The sequence below is a fragment of the Cynoglossus semilaevis genome, chromosome 16, assembly GCF_000523025.1.
Source record: "Cynoglossus semilaevis isolate Cse_v1.0 chromosome 16, Cse_v1.0, whole genome shotgun sequence".
NCBI classification, from domain to species: Eukaryota; Metazoa; Chordata; class Actinopteri; order Pleuronectiformes; family Cynoglossidae; genus Cynoglossus; species Cynoglossus semilaevis.
The window spans coordinates 217,328-236,048 of NC_024322.1; the positions used below are offsets into that span (position 1 = coordinate 217,328).

Here is an 18,721-nt window from a genome sequence, read left to right on the forward strand (position 1 = left end):
TAAAAGAGGTAGGTTTATATTTTCTGTCATCCATTTATTTTTCATAGGAAAGAACAAATGCCATTAGAAATCTGTACAGTTTGCAAAACACAAAACAAAACAAACAAACAAATAAAAAAAAAAACAACCACTCAGATAAAATCACATTTCCTGAAAAGGTTTACCATTATTGTGTCCATCCCTAGCCTGCTGCACTGTTTCAGGGCCGCTCTCTGAGTTCTGCCCCAAACATTTCTTAGTGACACACTAAAATCTACCAGACATTTTCTAGATTACACATCCCAGCAGTCCAGTGCTCTGCAGAAAGCTGAAGTCAGGCAGGACCCAGTGATTGCCCATGATGAACGAATGTGTCTGACCAGTCCAGTTCAGAGTACGCCACTTCAACTGTATGCTGTAGCACTGGTCCTGAAACATATGTGTACTGTAGATTAGAATCTTTATATGTCATGTTTACCTTGTACATTGTGTGTACACATTTTGACACAGCGCACCACTGCACACACAACAAAATGTGACCCCTGCGAGTGTGGGGACTAGTGATGTGCGGATCGATCCTGAAATATCGATACTTCCGATTCTGGATCTTTATGCTCTGAAATCGATTCTGAAATTAAAATATCGATACTTTTGATACTTACGCATTCTGAGATGAGGTGTGTCCTAAACAGAAACATGGTGAAAAAAATCCAACTTATTGAGATGTTGTCTAAGTGACGCTCGGTTGGTGGGACTACTTCTTCTTCCGCCTGGGTGTGTGCGTCATGCGTAAGCACAGGGGCTCTACTCCGTGCTCTCACTCAGTCACTATTGATGGGAATTTCGGCTCTTTTTTAGAGAACCGGTTCTTTTGGCTCGGTTCACTGAAGAAATCTGACTCTTTCGGGTCCCAAATAGCTCTATTTTTTTATTATTTTTGTTTTACAAATAACATGTTTTCAGAGTTTGAAACATTGTTTTGACATATTTTATATGATTGTGTTCTCAAGGTTTTCTATTGTTGTGTTGACTGTATAGTAAATGAGGCAGCTACCTCAGTACACTCCAGAGTTTAAAATAAATAAATAAATAAAAACCTCAGCCTCGGATTCTTAAAGAAGCTATGATTTGAAATACACATTTTTTATTTAAAAGACAAATGATAAAATATTGATATAAAAAGGGGGGGGACAAAAAGAGCTCCAAACAAATTATGACCAAATATGATGATCATTTACTGGTAAGAACTATGCAAAATACTATCAACAACCAAAATGGTCTTTTGTACCTCATAAACTGAAGTATGTGTTATCTTAAATAACAGAATACAATAACACTGCACATCACCATTTATTTCCTCTTATTAAAAGTTTAAAAAGTCTGGTCTTATTTCAGACATTCATTCATCACTTGCACCAGTGCCAAGTTACCACTGAGGTACTTTGAGCAATTTTACTGCTTACTGTTGCCATATGTCCCTACACTGTGTTTGAACACTTGAATGTCACACAGGTCATGTAGCAATGTGACGTCTTTGTTTAATAGTGGGTCACTCACAAGCATTACGCCACCTACTGTGCTGGAGTGTGTAGTCTTTTTTTTTTTTTGGGCGATTCATGATGTATCATCCCTAACCCTTTGATGCATGACCCATGATATACTGAGTTAAAAAAATGTTAATACGTGTTTTTATGTGTTTTTAGACATAAAAATAAGAACTGATTTGGTTCTGTTTTTATACACCACATTTTCTTTTTGAATGTTGACACAATTATTCTGCAGCTGCAAAGGCTGACCACTGTATGGCAGTGTTGGGTGATTCTCAGGCGTCCACTGTAGAGGCTTATATGCAACACTGCCATCAAAACCTATTCTTATCATAGAAAATGACATTTTAATAGCTGTCCACTGTAGTGATGTGCAGATGTTCTCGTCCTGTTATAATGTCTTTGATTGTGCTTTGTGCTGAGAGGTTTTTTTCTAAATCCCACACTGCGCTCCCCCCCCACGGGGCCCAGTTTGGAGTTGACTTTTTTCCCTCCTCCTCCTTCCCTATCGTTTTTTCAGTTGTTTTTCATCTTGGCCACTGAGAGTGGACGCTGGCATGCATGTTGCCGCTGCTCTCCGGGCGTCCGTTTTGTTTTATGTACAGTGTCCTTGGGTGACTTGAAAGGCGCTTTTAAATAAAATGTATTATTATTATTATTGAGAACTTGATACTGTGTATTTTCTTATCTGTACAAACCACTGTATAGGTTGCTGCCACCTAGTGACTGGAGGCTGGTTTATCTTTCAAACATTACAGCAGCGGCATACCGTGTCATATTCCATTGGAAGCCTCTCAAGCCCATCTCATCCCCGCATGGGAAAAATAAATATATAAAATAAGGTGAAGGACTGGAATGGATGTAACTCAAAAACAAAACTATGTTTACTAAAACCTGAGAGTCTCTCTAGTTGCCACAGCACCTACCCTGTCTTCACTTCTTCTTTCCTCCTATGGTCAGGTTCTCACTTTTCTTTTTCTGCACCTGAGGGAGAAACTGTAATTTTAGCCCTAAGCTGCACAAAGTATTACAAATTCTATCTGTGTAGGGGTTCTTAAATAGAATAAAACTTTTTTTTTTTTGCCTGCAAAAAACTAATCCCACCTCATTCATGGCATCATCAATCTGTTTCAGTTCTTCATATCGGTCTCTTGATTCTCTGAGTGGCGGGGCCTCAAAGTAGTATTTGTTCATGAGTTATTTGCACTGATTAGTGTTGCTTTAAAACTAAAGGTGGAAATGAAAAGATTCAGTCGAACACAAAAACAGCTGAACACACTAGTTCTTCTTTTTCTTTCGGCTTTGTCCCTTTTTCAGGGGTTGCCACAGCAAATCATTGATTTCCATCTCTCCCTGTTCTCTGTATCTTCTACTCTGACTCCAACTACCTGCATGTCCTCCCTCACTGCATCCATATATCTCCTCTTTGGCCTTCCTCTCTTTCTCCTACCTGGTAGCTCCATCTCTAACATTCTTCTACCAATGTATCCACTGTCCCTCCTCTGCACATGTCCAAACCATCTCAATCTGGCTTCTCTAGCTTTTTCTCCAAACCTTCCTGTCTGTGTTGTCCCTCTAATGACCTCATTCCTGACCCTGTCCATTCTTGTCACTCCTAAAGAGAATCTTAGCATCTTTAACTCTGCCACCTCCAGCTCCTCCTCCTGTCTTCTGCCTATTGCTACTGTCTCTAAACCATACATCATGGCTGGTCTCACCACTGTCCTGTAAACCTTTCCCTTCACCTTAGCTGACACTCTTCTGCCACCGATCACTCCTGACACTTTTCTCCAGCTGTTCCATCCTGCCTGTACTCTATTCTTCACCTCTCTTCCACAGTCTCCGCTGCTCTGAACAGTTGATCCTAAGTACCTAAACTCCTGCACCTTCACCACCTCTGCTCCTTGTAGCCTCACTATTTCACTGTTCTGCCTTTCGTTTACACACATGTACTCTGTCTTGCTGCGACTGACCTTCATTCCTCTTCTTTCTAGTGCAAACCTCCACCTCTCTAGGTTCTCTTCTAGCTGCTGCCTACTCTCACTACAGATCACAATGTCATCTGCAAACATCATAGTCCATGGGGACTCCTGTCTGACCTCATCTGTCAATCTGTCCATCACCACAGCAAACAAGAAGGGGCTCAGGGCCGATCCTTGATGTAGTCCCACCTCCACTTTGAAGTCTTCTGTCCTCCCAACAGCGCACCTCACTACTGTTGTACTATTCTCATACATGTCCTGCACCAAACTAACATACTTCTCTGCCACTCCTGACTTCCTCATACAAAACCACAATTCCTCCCTTGGCACTTTGTCATATGCCTTTTCTAGATCTACAAATACACAATGCAGCTCCTTCTGACCTTCCCTGTACTTCTCCATCAACATCCTCAAGGCAAATATTGCATCTGTGGTACTCTTCCTAGGCATGAAACCATACTGTTGTTCACAAATCTCCACTTCCTGCCTCAACCTAGCTTCAACTACTCGTTCCCAAATCTTCATTGTATGGCTCATCAACTTTATCCCTCTGTAGTTGTTACAACTCTGTGCATCACCCTTCTTATGAATTGGCACCAGAACACTTTTTCTCCACTCATCAGGCATCTTGCCAGTCTCTAAAATTCTGTTAAACAAACCAGTCAGGAAATTTACTGCCACTTCTCCTAAACACTTCCATACTTCCACTGGTATGTCATCAGGACCAACTGACTTTCCACTCTTCATCCTCTTCAGGGCTTTTCTAACTTCATCCTTTCTAACCTGATCTACCTTCTTCCTACTAGTCTCTGGCTCCTCGTTTCTACTTTCCCTTTCATTTTCCTCATTTAACAACTCCTCAAAGTATTCCTTCCATCTTCTCAGCACACTTTCCTCACTTGTGATCACATTCCCCTCTCTGTCCTTAATCAACCTCACCTGCTGCACATCCTTCCCAGCTTGATTTCTCTGTCTCGCCAATCTATACAACTCCTTTTCTCCTTCCTTTGTTTCCAAACTCTCATACAACTCCTCATATGCCTTTTGTTTGGCCTTGGCCACTTCCCTCTTCACCTCCCTTGTCCTCTCTTTGTACTCCAGTCTGTTCTCTTCTGTTCTGTCACTGTCCCATCTCTTCTTCGCTAATCTCTTTCTCTGCACACTCTCCTGGATCTCATCATTCCACCACCAGGTCTCTTTGTCCTCCTTTCTCTGCCCAGAGGACATACCTAGCACCTTCCTACCTGTCATTGCTGTTATTTTTTAAAATACTTTTTACGCTCCGCTACGTGGGCACAAGATACAGGAGCCTTGCCCACGGTGGCAGCAGGCTGTCCGCTTTGGTGATGGGTCAAAAGCAGAGGTCACATTTCGATGTGTGCAGTGGTGTGCTGTGTCACAATGACAAATAATTCACTTTCATATATATATGTTTATACTTGTGTTTTTGATGTTCTGATGGGGGGGGAGTAATTTAATTCATTAATAGTATATTTCTTGGTGCCTGGAAGGAATTAATTGGATTTTCAGTTATTTTTAATGAGGAAAATGCAATCAAGATACAAGTGGATCAATATATGAGTGCTGTTGTGGAACGAATTAAACTTGTATCTGGAAGCTCCACTGTAGTTCCTTTAATCAGATTTTTCGACATAAAAAGACATAAATGACAGTAGTAGTTCCGGAAGGCATGAAAAAAAATTAATGACAGTAAATGTAAAAACACTTAATCTGATGTCTGTACGTTATTCTGTATTTCCACTCTTCATACCTGCATAAAGTACTCTTCCAGCAGACAGTCAACCCAGGGCTCAGCTACTTCCATGGGTCGCACCTCATTGGAGATGTCACAGCATTTGATGAGGACCATCTTCAGCTGCGTAAATAACAAAGTCCAAAATGAGTGGGCAAATGTGCAACATCTTGTGCACCGGGTAACATAGTTCAGATTTTGTCAAAAAACAATTAACAGCCTTAGAAGATATATAAATAAAAAGTGTAAATGAAAATTATTTTCATTCTGTGTCTACATTTTCACCGTTGACTTAATTCGCCAAACTGCACGAAGTACAATTTTATGAATGCAGATCATTGATTTTCTATCTGTGTCTACAATTTCACCAAATTTTCACCAAACTGTACAAAGTACAATTTTATGAATGCAGATCATTCATGAATTATTATTTATCTGTACAAACCAGCGGCGGCATTGCACTATTTTTAGAGCGCACACCAGGCATTGTTATCAGATTTTTGATATCGGAGGTAAAACTGATAAGGATTCTTGCAGATATTACATAATTATGTCAATATTGGCCAAAATTGTCAGGTCGATATTATCGGACATTACTAGTTTTAGTACAATATCGGCATATTGGACGCAGGCAAAAAAAAGGTTAATACCAGACATATATATATATATATATATATACACATGGTACATTTTAAACACACAATCAAATAAGTCATTGTTGTTCATTTAAAAAATGTAAAAAAATATCAGGATGGGAGGCTGCTGATAATTATACATATTATATGTATATACAGTATTTACATTTTTTTTTTTTTACATTTGTCTCAAGTTGTGAGACGAGGTGAACCTAGGTGTTCACCTCAGTAACAAACTAGACTGAGCAACACACACAGGGGTCCTGTACAGGAAGGGCCAAAAGTCATCTCCAACTGATGAGGAGACTGAGATCTTTTAGAGCAGCAGTCCCAAACCTTTTTTTTGCACCACAAACCAATTAAATGTCTGAAAATGTTTTCACAGAATGGCCTTTAAGGTGTGGTGGATAAATAAAACTAATGAATTTAGTGAGGATAAGTCGCAAACCCAGCCCTAGAATGAAAAAAAAAAAAACTAAAGTGCTTATAGTCCAGAAAATATGGTACTTTATCCTACTCTGTATTACGTTATTTTTCTGCAGATGTTTTTTTCTTCTAGATTTGGGATTTGCAATTTGTAAATTTGTTATGTACATTCTTTGCCTCCCTTCCCCCCATGCTGCTGCAACACAATTATTTCCCCAGTGCAGGATCAATAAAGTTCAACCTTAACCTCTTTCTGCTCCTTTACTTGAAAATATGTCCTACTTTCCTCCCTTGTCCCTTGCAACTGAAAAACGTCCACCTCACCATGCTGTTGCTGCATAAATGTATCTATCAAATACTGGCACTAATTAGCGCACGTGACATGTGCTTTCCAGTAAAAATGTTGTTACTACCCTAATTACCTTCATTCACTTTTCATAGTCTAAGCCTTAGACTATGGTAGCCTTAGACTATGGTACCCCAAACAATTATATAGGTTAGCTTTTTGCCTTATATGTATGTCCTAGGTGGCAATACGTTTTGGCACCGGAAAATATGCATCAATAAAGTTTCCATTCAAAAATGTTACGATTTGTGTATTTTGTTTAAATAAAATATGTTTCCTTACACAGGTCACATGCTCTTCATCTGTGTAGTCAAAGTTGTCCACTTTCTGCTTGAAGGAGTCTAAGATTTCACCATGCCGTGCCATGTCTGTGGCCAAGATCAGCGTGATGGTTCCCTGAAAAAAAAAAATTATACACATTTCTAACCAGAATTATATCCATAATCTTAACAAAACGTTTAATTCTCACCTCCAACAAAAAAAATGTTGTATTTATCCTCAGTTCTGACAGTGAGTGTCACAAATTACACTTTTCCTTAAAACAACTAAGTGCTTCTCAAGTGAGTACATAAACAGCCACAAAAAGTGCCTACAATTGGTTTAACCCTTTCATGCATGACGGTCACTACAGTGGACAGCTATTAGAATGTCATTTTCTATGATAAGAATAGGTTTTGATGGCAGTGTTGCATATAAGCCTCTACAGTGGACGCCTGAGAATCACCCAACACTGCCATACAGTGGTCAGCCTTTGCAACTGCAGAATAATTGTGTCAACATTCAAAAAGAAAATTTGGTGTATAAAAACAGAACCAAATCAGTTCTTATTTTTATGTCTAAAAAAACTTTTTTTTTTAAACTCAGTATATCATGGGTTTTTTTTTTTAAAAAACTCAGTATATCATGGGTCATGCATCAAAGGGTTAAGAGACATCAGACCTGCTTGTCACATTTATACACTACTAAACCTTCTTCTCATATTTCTCACACACACACAAACCTACTTGTCGTATTTGTTTAAAGGCCTCTGGGTCAAAGTTAGAAAAGATGTTACAGTCAGGCTGAGAGAAGATCTGGAAGGCCACAGCACAGTGGTGGTTCTCCAAAGGTGAAATGTCATTATAGCGTACTGCCAGCTCTGTCCTGGCATTAATTTGATAACTAGAAGAGAGAGAAAGATTTGCGTGGATAAGGAACATCAATGAATACATGGGAAAGAGAATAACAAGGCACTATTAACAGGAAAAAGATGTGGTTAAGAAAGATCACTTATTACAATAGGGTTCCTGGGAAAGAAACCAAATGGATCTTCAAGAAGAAAAAAATCTAAAATTGTTGAGTAAAAACCACATAGACTTGAGGCAAAACCATGAAACCGAAATGCTAGAAATCATACATTCATCTTCCTACATTCATCTGAGTTCAGGTCCACGGCCTTAGGCAAAGGTAGCACCTGGTCCATTCTGACAGACCAATACAGATTCAGGATTTCTGCCGAACCCCTTGCTCCTGAACAAGACCCAATGATACCTGAACTTCTTCACTTAGGAAGGCTCTCATCTCTAACCAAAAGCTGCTCCAAAAAAAACACCACAATGGAAACAAATTGGTAGAATCAAGATCTTTTTTTCCTTTACTCACTACCCTGGACAAGAATCTTTTTTCTTCCATTTGGCCTTCACCAATATTCTCACTCCGTCTGACTGTCTGAAGGAAAAGGAAAAAAAAAGTGCTTCTCCGCCACTTTGCACAGGTACCTCAACTCTGCTTTGAGCACCAGGGAGGACAGGATGCCCAATAGCATCCTGGATTACAGCTGGAAAGTAAAAGCAAAGTGGGACTTGACAACTTTAATAAGGTCAGTAAGGGTTTGTTTTTATTGTCCACATATTTCTTCTCTAATATCTACTATCTGGGACCACATTTGTGGCATGGATGGAGGTGAATCACTGATAGAAGCAGTGGATGTTTGTCAAGTGAAGGCTATTCCTGGAAGTTGGAGGAAGCCATGTTGGCACCTTACATTTAACAATGATTTTACCCATCCCTAACACCAGCCCGAGATTGGTGAGAATAATAAATATAAATATAGGGTACATTCAATAACCTGCTCATATTGTGCTTGAGTAAAAAAAAAAACCATAATGCTGAAACACATGTAGTACACTGATGATCATTAAAATGTTACTGCTCTAGTTGCTCTAAAATGTAGTTGGGCTTTACTTATGCAAGTGTTTTGGAATCATTTCCAAAGATCACATCTGAACAAATCTGAACTGGGAACTCAACGAGTGTTACTACTGTTACCAATGTTCACTTTGGTGATGGGTTAAAAGCAGAGGACACATTTTGTTGTGTGTAGTGGTGTGCTGTGTCACAATGACAAGTGATTCACTTTCACTTTCCACTTTATGCGACTACTGTCTATAAGTCGCACAAGACAAAAAATGCATAATGAAGAAAAAAACATATACCGGTACAAGTCCAGTTGCATTTTTTTTCAAGTCAATTTTCAGTGGTAGAGTAGTAGCAGATACTGGTACACAAACCTAGAGTGCCCTTTCTCAGCTGTCAGTGTGAAAATAACAAACATGAAAATTATATAATTAAATTATATATTTTAATATATAGAAGCCGGACATGAATATAAGTCGCAAAACCCAGCCAAAGGAAATCCAGCCAACTTATAGTCCGGAAAATACATATCCAGCCAACTTATAGTCCGGAAAATACATAAAAGTTTCATAGTCCTAGTAGTCTGCGATACACATGTAGTCAAAAATAATTTGTTTATAGAACCCAGATTCAAAACCTATAAAATCAGAACAATGTGATAGACAGGAAATGAGTAACAAATAGACATTTATAACATGTTCATTTAAGGTTGTGAAAGACAAAACGAAAGTGATAAATGTAGTTTTTATGTCATTTTTGACCCAGAACTCCAACTCGGTTGACGTGAAATGAACACAACATCAAGGTTAAAAAATGAGTCTTACGTGTTGTTGAATCCAGGATGATCAAGGTCATGACACACAGCAGCCGTCATGAGAATCAAAATATCCACCTGAGTGAACTTCTCCTGAAAACATGGTTGCACACAGAGTTTAGCAATGGTTATTATAAATATATGTACAATATATATGTATATACATATATACAGGTATGTACAAACATAAGATGTGATTAGTCATAAAAATATACTGATGTAATGTATTCAATGCAAAAATAAGTAAGGCTATGAAAACCTGGGCTGTGAAACACGTGAAAAAGTGAACGCCCTGAACCATAGCCACCAAAATCAATTTTGATTTACAAAAACTAAAAGGCTGAAATGTAAGAATTTTTTGTTCTGGGAAACTGTAAAACCTGTATCTGCAAAAAAACATTACTTAGGAGAACCAATTGGCTCTTAAATCTTACTTTGTCACCAAAACAAAAAATCAAGACAGTCTACATTACCTTGCAAAGCCCTGTCACTTACCGGGGCTAACTGACAGAGTCAGTTATAGAGAAGTTATATTTAAACACTATCCTTAGTACTTATAATAAAGCATGTATTTAACAAAGGATTACCTGCAGACTACAGAGGCAGATCATGCTGTACATCATCTGGGTCACACAGAAACAGTGTCGGAAGTTGTGGAAGGGATTATTTCTGTAGTTGTCATGAATACATAACTTGAGAAAAACAGAAAAAAAAAATGATTCTAGGAAAAACGTAAATATAGTTATGGCAATGTTTGAAGATTTAACAGTATCTGTTACATGTCTCACCAGCCATCTCTTGAGAGTAATGGGGTTGATATTGAAATCTTTGACCAAGCCAAGATCATGGTACATATGCTCCAGACAGCTCAGCATCTAAAAAGGTTAGGTTGATAAAAGTTGACTGATGTTACAACTGCACAAAACGTCCACCTTTTCCACATCTGTGCCCTTCGAATAAATCTGAATGTATCCCACTATCGGAATTGCACAAATTTCTCCTCATTCGCTTTTCTCTTGACCAAATTCTGCTTGTTTGTTTTTTTGTTGTTGTTGTTGGCAGCAAATAATTAGCTGTGCATTAGGTTAGTTACTGCAGGTTGTAGGTACAAGAAGAGCATGCCGGTGGGCTCAGTGATATGAAACAAGGCTGACTTCATGTAGGAATCGGGTACTGAATTAATTTGACGCTCTCACCTCATTGGGCTCCCACTGCCAAGAATCAAACGTAGGAAATCTAAGAGCTTCTACTGTCTCCTTAGACAGATGGTACTACATGCATTCACAAACACACACACACCGACCAACATAGCATATCAACCAAAAGACAGTGACAGGAAACACAGGTACATACGAGGAAAGGGAGAAAGGAGAACACAAGGGGTATCATGGGTGAGATAGGTTTGTTGTTAGTCTTACCTCATTGGCCTCCCACAGCCAGATGTCAAAGGCGGGTTTTTTAAGGGCATCTATGGTCTGTTGTGACAGCATGTACTGCAGGCAACAGAGCTTTCAGTTAACCCTATCCGCCTCTGCCTGGCTCGGGGGCACACTTCTACACAGCACTACATAGACTTCTGACATTACACTTTAGTCTGGCATCTATAAAAATCGAATAAAGTCAAAACAACTTCTCTAATAGAAAAATGAATACATTGTTTTGTCAGTTTAAATCAATAGATTTTTTCGTATTTTAATCACCAAACCATAAATGATCAGCATTACTACAAATGAACCCAGCGGGTCAGCTTCCTGTTTTTTTCTATTTTACTTGCCAATGTGTCCAAGCACAACTGAAAACAAAAGCTGAGTGATGTGCGCCCTAAACAAGTACAGATCATTTTATGATGCAATATAGGTATCAAATTACAGTTTTTCCAACCGCAATGTTGTACAAAAGGACAATTTTTTTAGGAAAACAAATCATGTATTTTCTGGACTTTAAGTCGATCTGGAGTATAAGTCGCACCAGCCAGTTAAGAGTGCCCTCTAGAGGCCGTCAGTGTGAAAAAAAAAATCAGATTCATAGTCCAGAAAACACAGTAAACATTTTTGAGCTAAATTGCTAGAATTTAATATTAATATTAATTAATTAATTAATAGCTGTTAGAAATTTGCACAGTAGCTGTTAGAAGACTTTAAATGCTTGTGTCTTAAAAAAAGAAAAGAAACAGGAAGCTCACATACAAAACAGACAACTTTTATGTATTTGTCTGTTGTGTGTAAAATAATACAAGTCAAAAAGTTCATTATTTAAAGAAAAGAACATTTTAAAAGGGGCTTGACCTAATATCTAAAACATGCTAAGACATTGTTTGCTGTTTTTCAGACAACTTGAGCAGCTTTGACAAGTTTTATCATTACGTTATTACATTTTGTTTTCTTTGATCAGTTTTATTTACTTCATAAAAGGAAAATTCGGTTGCATTAAAATCAATACTTTGAATTGATTGAAGTAGAAATATATATACCAATAAGATTTAGCTAAATATATTTTTTTGTCTTTTCCTAAAACTGAAAGGTCATTTGGGAAACATATATACCAATAAGATTTAGCTAAATTTTTTTTTTCTTTTCCTAAAACTGAAAGGTCATTTGAAAAAAAAAAACCTGATCTCAGTTCAAAGACAAGACAAAGATTTGGCCTGGGGGAATTTTTTTTTTTTGGGGTCCACAAGTATTATCTTTTTCCCTTCAGGGGGCACAACGGTAGATCATGTGGATGTGCCTCCAACTCCCCTTATCCCCTGCTTCCTCTACTTTTACAACAATCATCTTCTTGTCCTCTCCTGTGACATCAACTAGTCCTCCATGGGGTATTCCTCTTTTCTTCTCACCTTGCAGCACCATCTCTAACATCCTTTGTCAGATATATCCACTATCTCTCCTCAGTACATGTCCAAACTGTCTTAGCCTCTCCTCTAATCCCGTCTATTCTGGTTGACCTTGATGCATGTTTACTACTTCTACCCCACTCGCCTCACTCAAGGTTACACGCATGCATATTCGGTCTTGAGACTGCTGACCTTCACTCCTCTCGCACACACAGAGACTTTAGACTCAACGCTGACACAGCAAACCCCCACCTCTCCGGCTTTTTTTTTTTCCCAGCACCTTGTAAAATTCTACTAAATGTTTTTCTCTTGGTACAATCACTAACCTTCCCCACCTGTGCCTTGTTAACTCCTTACCTCTCTGTATGCATTCCCTGTTCTTCCTCTTTTTTAGTTACCTGTTCATCTTTATAGCTTTTCACGTAAAACATCATTTTACTTTCCCAGTGTAGTCTCTACAGATTTTGACCTTAAGACAAGAGTGTTTTGGACTTTATATAAGCCTAACAATTCGGTGCCTGCTGCTGATCTGAAATCTGTTCCAGTTCAATATTCTCTTTAAAAATTAAATTGAACTTTATTGATCCCAATTTGCTTCCGAGGCAGGCACGCTAACAGTGGTTAACATGCCTGCTCACACTCTTTGGCTTGAGAGCTACTTTTCAAATGACCAGGCTACCTACATTGAAACTAAATATATATTAAATATATATATATATTTATATATGTTTACTCACATAAACCGAACATATTTTATATAAACACTGTATGTTAAGTTAGTGATTGAATATATGTAGCTGTATAGCACAATATGATTCAGTTCTTAATATATGGTCACTATACTACACAATATAGAATTATATTTGTATTTGGCTATTTCATATATTTGTTCATGATCTACCAGGACTTCACTTGCGATCTACTGGTAGCATAATGCAACATCCCTACCTTGGGGTAGGAAGGAACATCTCTGCGAGGAGTGAGCTTCTTGGTGTCCTCCAAGAAAGTACTGTAAAAACAAAAACAAACAGCTTCACACCCAGATTTCAATGCCTTTGTTCAACCTAAATGTTACAAATTTTACATTTTACATTAATCTATTATGTTGTTGTTTGTGTAGGTGTAAGAAAAAGGGGATTTACATAAAAATTTAATGTAAGTGGTATTTGTAAAAAAAAAGAAAAAAGGTTACTCTAGGATTACATTTAAGCATCTACTGCCCATGGTCAAACGAGAACAACAGTTTCCATTCAGATTAATAACTATGGTCAATTTGGCAAGTTCAATTAATCTAACGTTGCCTGCGAGAGTAAAAAAAAAGCACTCTGAAAACATTTTCATCCATAAGTCCAGATTGCAAATCTTTCCATTGTTACTGGGTGCGTCTTATCTGGAACAGGTGTAACCATACACGATTATTCTGCTAATAAATGTGAAGCCAGACAAATAATTGTTACCTGTTATTTCTTGAAGCCATCTCTACACGGAGCTTCTTGATATCATTCCGACATTTTTCAATCTCCACCACCTTCATGCCCTCCACTGTAGACAAAAAAAAGCTTTAGTATCTCAAAACCTTATTTTTTACATTTCTCATCTTTGGCCCATTCTTTATTAATTTCACCTATTTTATTTTATTACTGTAAAATTGTTTACCTTTATTTTTTAACTGATTTTTCAACTATATATTATCATTATATTGTAAAGTATCATTAGGGTTTTGTGAGAGGCACTTTGAAATAAATTAACTGATTTTTTTAACTATATATTATTACTATATTGTAAAGTATCATTAGGTTTTGTGAGAGGCACTTTGAAATAAAACACAAGCCAATCAAAAAGATACTGTCTGCTTTACAGCCACTTAAACCTAATCATCGAGTCATATTTGGATTTGCAACACTAATTTGTATTCTAAAAAGTTTTTAGAATACAAGCCATTGCTTCATTTATTTGTGTCCTAATTTATGTGTCTATTCTCTCTGAGTCCCTTCGGTTCTCTTTCACCCACTGTTGTCACTCTCTAAAACAGAAAAGGTTGCCTTTATAACACTTCAGCCCACATCTGAATCTGTGACCATGGTGACAAAAGGGATGAGAGCATGGTAATTTGTATGGGTCATATGTTGTTGCTGTAGAAACCAGGTATCTAGGAAATAAGCATGCTTTTATGAAGGCCGTGTCTGGCAGCTCCTAAACTACAACTACAACACAGGCTGCCAAAAAAAAGAGTAGTGAAAATATTAAATAGCAATGTATTGTAATATTAATTAATTTATGTCATAATATATAGCAGTCCAGCCACTGCGGGTACATTGTTTCCTGTCTCAAGCTCAGACAAACATTTCGATCAATAAAATGACATTCATACAGAAGCAGTATTGTGAGTTTGAAGCTTAGAAATTAGGGTCTGTTATAAAATGCTCCTAGTGCATATGTAATTCAAGGTGAAATTCAGTTAGAACAGAGAGAAAAAAAATCGCAAGCTAAATAAAGACGTACAAGCTGTCCCTAAACTACTTTTATAGAGAGAAATGCTACTGGTGATGTGTCGTTCGCGAGTGATTCATTCAAAATGAAGAATCTTTCATATGACTCGAAGATTCGTATTGAACTCACAAATCACTCACTGCGAACTAATCACACTCTGCGAACTTATCTTTCACTGTGAACAAATCACTCTCTGTGAACTAATCTTTTGCTGTGAACCAATCTTTCACTATGAACGAATCACTCTCTGTGAACTAATCTTTCGCTGTGAACTGAATTCTTTTTGAATGAAGTAAATTCGTAAACTGAAGTACATTGTTTCATTACGTCCCACTGAGGCCCAGTACCAAATGACCTGACCACCCCTAACCTGGGGGGTTAGGGACGACTTTTCAAACTTGGGTACCTGAAACTTTGTTGTATTGTAAGCATACATTAGATATGCTTGTACAATGTGTTAGGATCCTGGGGTTTTGAATCAGCAATGTAGTCCTGTTTATATTCAAAGTGTAAGGTGTTCAGAGAGGGTGAGTATAGTGCTTTGAATATGCTTCATTACTAGACACACAATCACAATTGGGTTAAGCAGGAAGGAGCAGAAGCCTAGGACAAGGGACAAGTTAAAAATGTCTGTAAACTAGGGATGTCCGGGATAATATCAGACCAGTGACAGACCAGTCAGATGCCTCAGTGATCTGAAGAACTTTTTGAACGTATTGAAAGACAATTGCACTAACTTGTTCTAAACTCCTTTATGGCTCTCAACCCAGCTCCTATCACCCTCTGCACCTACTCTCATCCTCATACACATGCTCTCTCACCACACCTCCTCACCCCCATGCCAATGTGTTAACTTCTTCATAACACATGAACACAGAACATTATCAACGCTAAACAAGCCTCTAGTCACTAGATGGCAGCATTGTAACTGCTTTTTTTTATTCTATATTTATAATCAGGGGATTGTGTGCAGAATGCTGGTGCCAGTAACTCTTACAGTGGTTTGTACAGATAACAAATAAATATTACCAGGCGCTCAATAGTATGGCAGGCAGGCAACACTTCCACCAATGCATCGCTATATCGGTATTGGGTGATATCGGAATTGGAAATTAAGTGTTCGGACAATATCGGCATATCGGCAAAAAGTTAATATTGGACATCCCTACCGTAAACTAAACTAGTTCAGGTGAACTGACCATCAGGGCACATCCAGGGACCTAAATGATCCTGATTCTTTCTGATGGCTCTCTTCCCTCAGAGTTGAATGGACCACAGCAGATAACACAGACAAAGGTGTGGCTCTGCCAGCACTGAAAACCTGTCATTGCTGCTGTTTTGAACACACGACTGTAGTATTAAAACAGTCCGAAAACCCTCTCTAAACAAAAAGATCTGCACCTTACCATTAAGAAGTATATAGAGGAGACTGTTGGGGTGTTTGTTCTGGTACTTGGTGTAATAGTGAAGGTATTTTCACTACCTACCAATGGCTTATGGTACCAGGAGGAAAGGTTTGTATGTGAATGTATGCGTAATGGCTTTTGAAGTACATACAGTATGTGTATACACTAGTAAAAACTTGAAGGCACAAATGATAACAAATAACCTCTAAAATCTTTGAGTTTTAGTGATCCAAGAGAGCTCTAAGTTCTCTTGTTTTAATACATTACAAAGTCCATTAGGTTGTCATTTGTCATCCATCATGTTGTTTGCTGACAGGCTTGTCAGTTAACTGAGAGAGTGTGTGAATGTACGAGGGCGCTTTAAAACTACATTTGTAGGGGCAGCGTGAGCTGTGGCTAGGACAGCGGCTCTGTCTCTCTGTTATGTCTTTTATTTTTTGTTAATAAAGTTACACTTTGGACTTGTCTCTCTCTTCAAAAGCACCATGTGTTTTTACATTGTGCAACAGCATGGTTAACCGTGGGGCAGGCACTTCAAAGTCTTTCAAAACAACAAACTTAACCTGACACTTAAACACCATCACCCAGCCAAACATGAATCATTAATGCACGCACATTTCCTACGGTGTGAACTCTTGGGGTGTTTTTGTTTTTGTTTGCTCTGGACTCTAATGGACAAGGCTTCAATGTCCTTGGAGTGACTGGAAGTTATTAAATATAGTTGCCAAATGTGGAGTGAATGTGTACAATCTTTCAGTATAACGTGACTGTGCACTAAAACAAAAACAAATGTATTTTTCTTAAATATCTCAATATCTTATATACATATATTTGTCATGATAACTGCTGCTTCCTGTTTAATTTTTATTTTTATTTGTGGCTGAATTACAATTATGCTGTTATATATATATATAAATATATATATATATGTTTTCATATGGTATTATAAGTGGTTTAATGGTAAAATACAAGTGTCAAATTATGAAACAATCTTGTTTTGTTTTAGACCCCATGTTGGGTACGGCTGTTCAATTACAGAAAAATCCCATTGTCATGAGTAGTTTGGCCAGTTAAGAGTTGCTGATTATTTCAAAAGTTAGCATTCATATATTGCAAAAAATAAAATAAAAACAGCAATGTATTGCAGATCCAGAATCAGTTGAAAACAAATTAAAAACTAAATTAAAAAAAATAGTCGTTATATAGATTAAGTGTTTCAAATAGTATTTACAACATCTCTGGGCCTGTTCGTGGGAGCCTATACCATACCATCCATCCATCCATTTTCATCCGCTTACCCGTTCCCGGGTCGCGGGGGCAGCAGTCGCCACCCAAATCACATTGCACCGTACCAACCCCCCCTAAACCTTCCTGCAGGTGGTGAGTCCACTGGAAGGTACCAACCGCCCTAACCAGGATTCGAACTTGGTGAACCCTGGGGTCCTATACCATACAAAAAATGTTTTCTCTACTACAACTACACTACACTGCAGGATGGCAGCAGCTGGAGGTAGGTATAGCCATGGGATGCTCGATCTCTCCCATCTCTTTTTGTTGCAGCTTTCGAGATCGTCCTAATAGGAGCAAGGACGATGGTCGGAGGAGTAAAGCTGCAATCAGGTCAGAGGCTACCCCCAGTGAGAGGCTATATGGGCGACATCGCCACCATCCTCCAGACAGCAGCATGTACAACGAGACTGCTGAAGAGGATTGACGAGCTTGTGGGGTGGGCAAGGATGATGATGATCAAACCTGCCAAATCGTGCAGCCTCTCCCTGAGGAAAGGAGTTAAAAGCGATAAGACCACATTTGTTGTAGGTGGTGAAGAGATCCCACTGCTGGCAAGCCAACCCATCTGCAGCCTTGGGCGTGCCTGCAGAACTCTCGGACAAGAAAATGGGGGAAACAGTGAGGAAGCAGCTGGCAGATGGCCTGGCCAGGATCAACCAGAGCCAGCTCCCCGGCTGTACAAGGTATGGAGTTACCAGTTCATACTGTACCCAAGGGTGATGTGGCCTCTGAAGATGAGCGAAGTCTCCTTGTCCGTGGTGGACAAGATGGGTAGGCTGGCAAACTCGTTCATCAGGAAGTGGCTAGGACTGCCGAGATCTCTTTGGCAGAAATGCACTGCAGCTACCACTGCGATCCATAGGTCTGGGCTACAAACAAGAGAAGGCCCGGATGGTGCTGGAGCTGAGGGATTCCACGGATCAACTGGTGAGAGCAGCTGCCCCCCAAGTACGAACAGGGAGAAAGTGGAAAGCCCAGGAAGAGGTGGACAGGACGATCAGCAGACTAAAACACTGTGAGGTAGTCGGCAGTGTCCAGGAGGGCC

The 18,721-nt window shown here is 38.8% G+C and overlaps 2 protein-coding genes across 2 annotated transcripts in view; one reads left to right on the top strand and one right to left on the bottom strand.

The window, feature by feature from the left end:
• Window positions 1-213: 213 nt before the first annotated feature.
• The window catches only part of pde9aa (phosphodiesterase 9aa), a 58,193-nt gene continuing 39,685 nt past the window's right edge, over window positions 214-18,721 (bottom strand). Inside the window, exons 7-20 of the mRNA XM_025063700.1 lie at window positions 13,948-14,032; window positions 13,439-13,499; window positions 10,854-10,928; window positions 10,446-10,532; window positions 10,245-10,349; window positions 9,668-9,750; window positions 7,673-7,829; window positions 6,951-7,064; window positions 5,280-5,384; window positions 4,670-4,672; window positions 4,427-4,432; window positions 2,631-2,699; window positions 2,453-2,510; window positions 214-408 (exon numbers count right to left, since the gene is read on the bottom strand). Coding sequence (XP_024919468.1) covers window positions 2,460-2,510; window positions 2,631-2,699; window positions 4,427-4,432; window positions 4,670-4,672; window positions 5,280-5,384; window positions 6,951-7,064; window positions 7,673-7,829; window positions 9,668-9,750; window positions 10,245-10,349; window positions 10,446-10,532; window positions 10,854-10,928; window positions 13,439-13,499; window positions 13,948-14,032 — 1,001 coding nt within the window. The 3' untranslated portion in view covers window positions 214-408; window positions 2,453-2,459. The remainder of the gene's footprint in view (window positions 409-2,452; window positions 2,511-2,630; window positions 2,700-4,426; window positions 4,433-4,669; window positions 4,673-5,279; window positions 5,385-6,950; window positions 7,065-7,672; window positions 7,830-9,667; window positions 9,751-10,244; window positions 10,350-10,445; window positions 10,533-10,853; window positions 10,929-13,438; window positions 13,500-13,947; window positions 14,033-18,721) is intronic.
• Window positions 17,130-18,721, top strand: part of LOC112488290 (uncharacterized) — a 21,462-nt gene continuing 19,870 nt past the window's right edge. The window contains exon 1 of the mRNA XM_025063789.1: window positions 17,130-18,714. Within this exon, the coding sequence (XP_024919557.1) occupies window positions 17,979-18,695 (717 nt within the window). The 5' untranslated portion in view covers window positions 17,130-17,978 and the 3' untranslated portion in view covers window positions 18,696-18,714. The remainder of the gene's footprint in view (window positions 18,715-18,721) is intronic.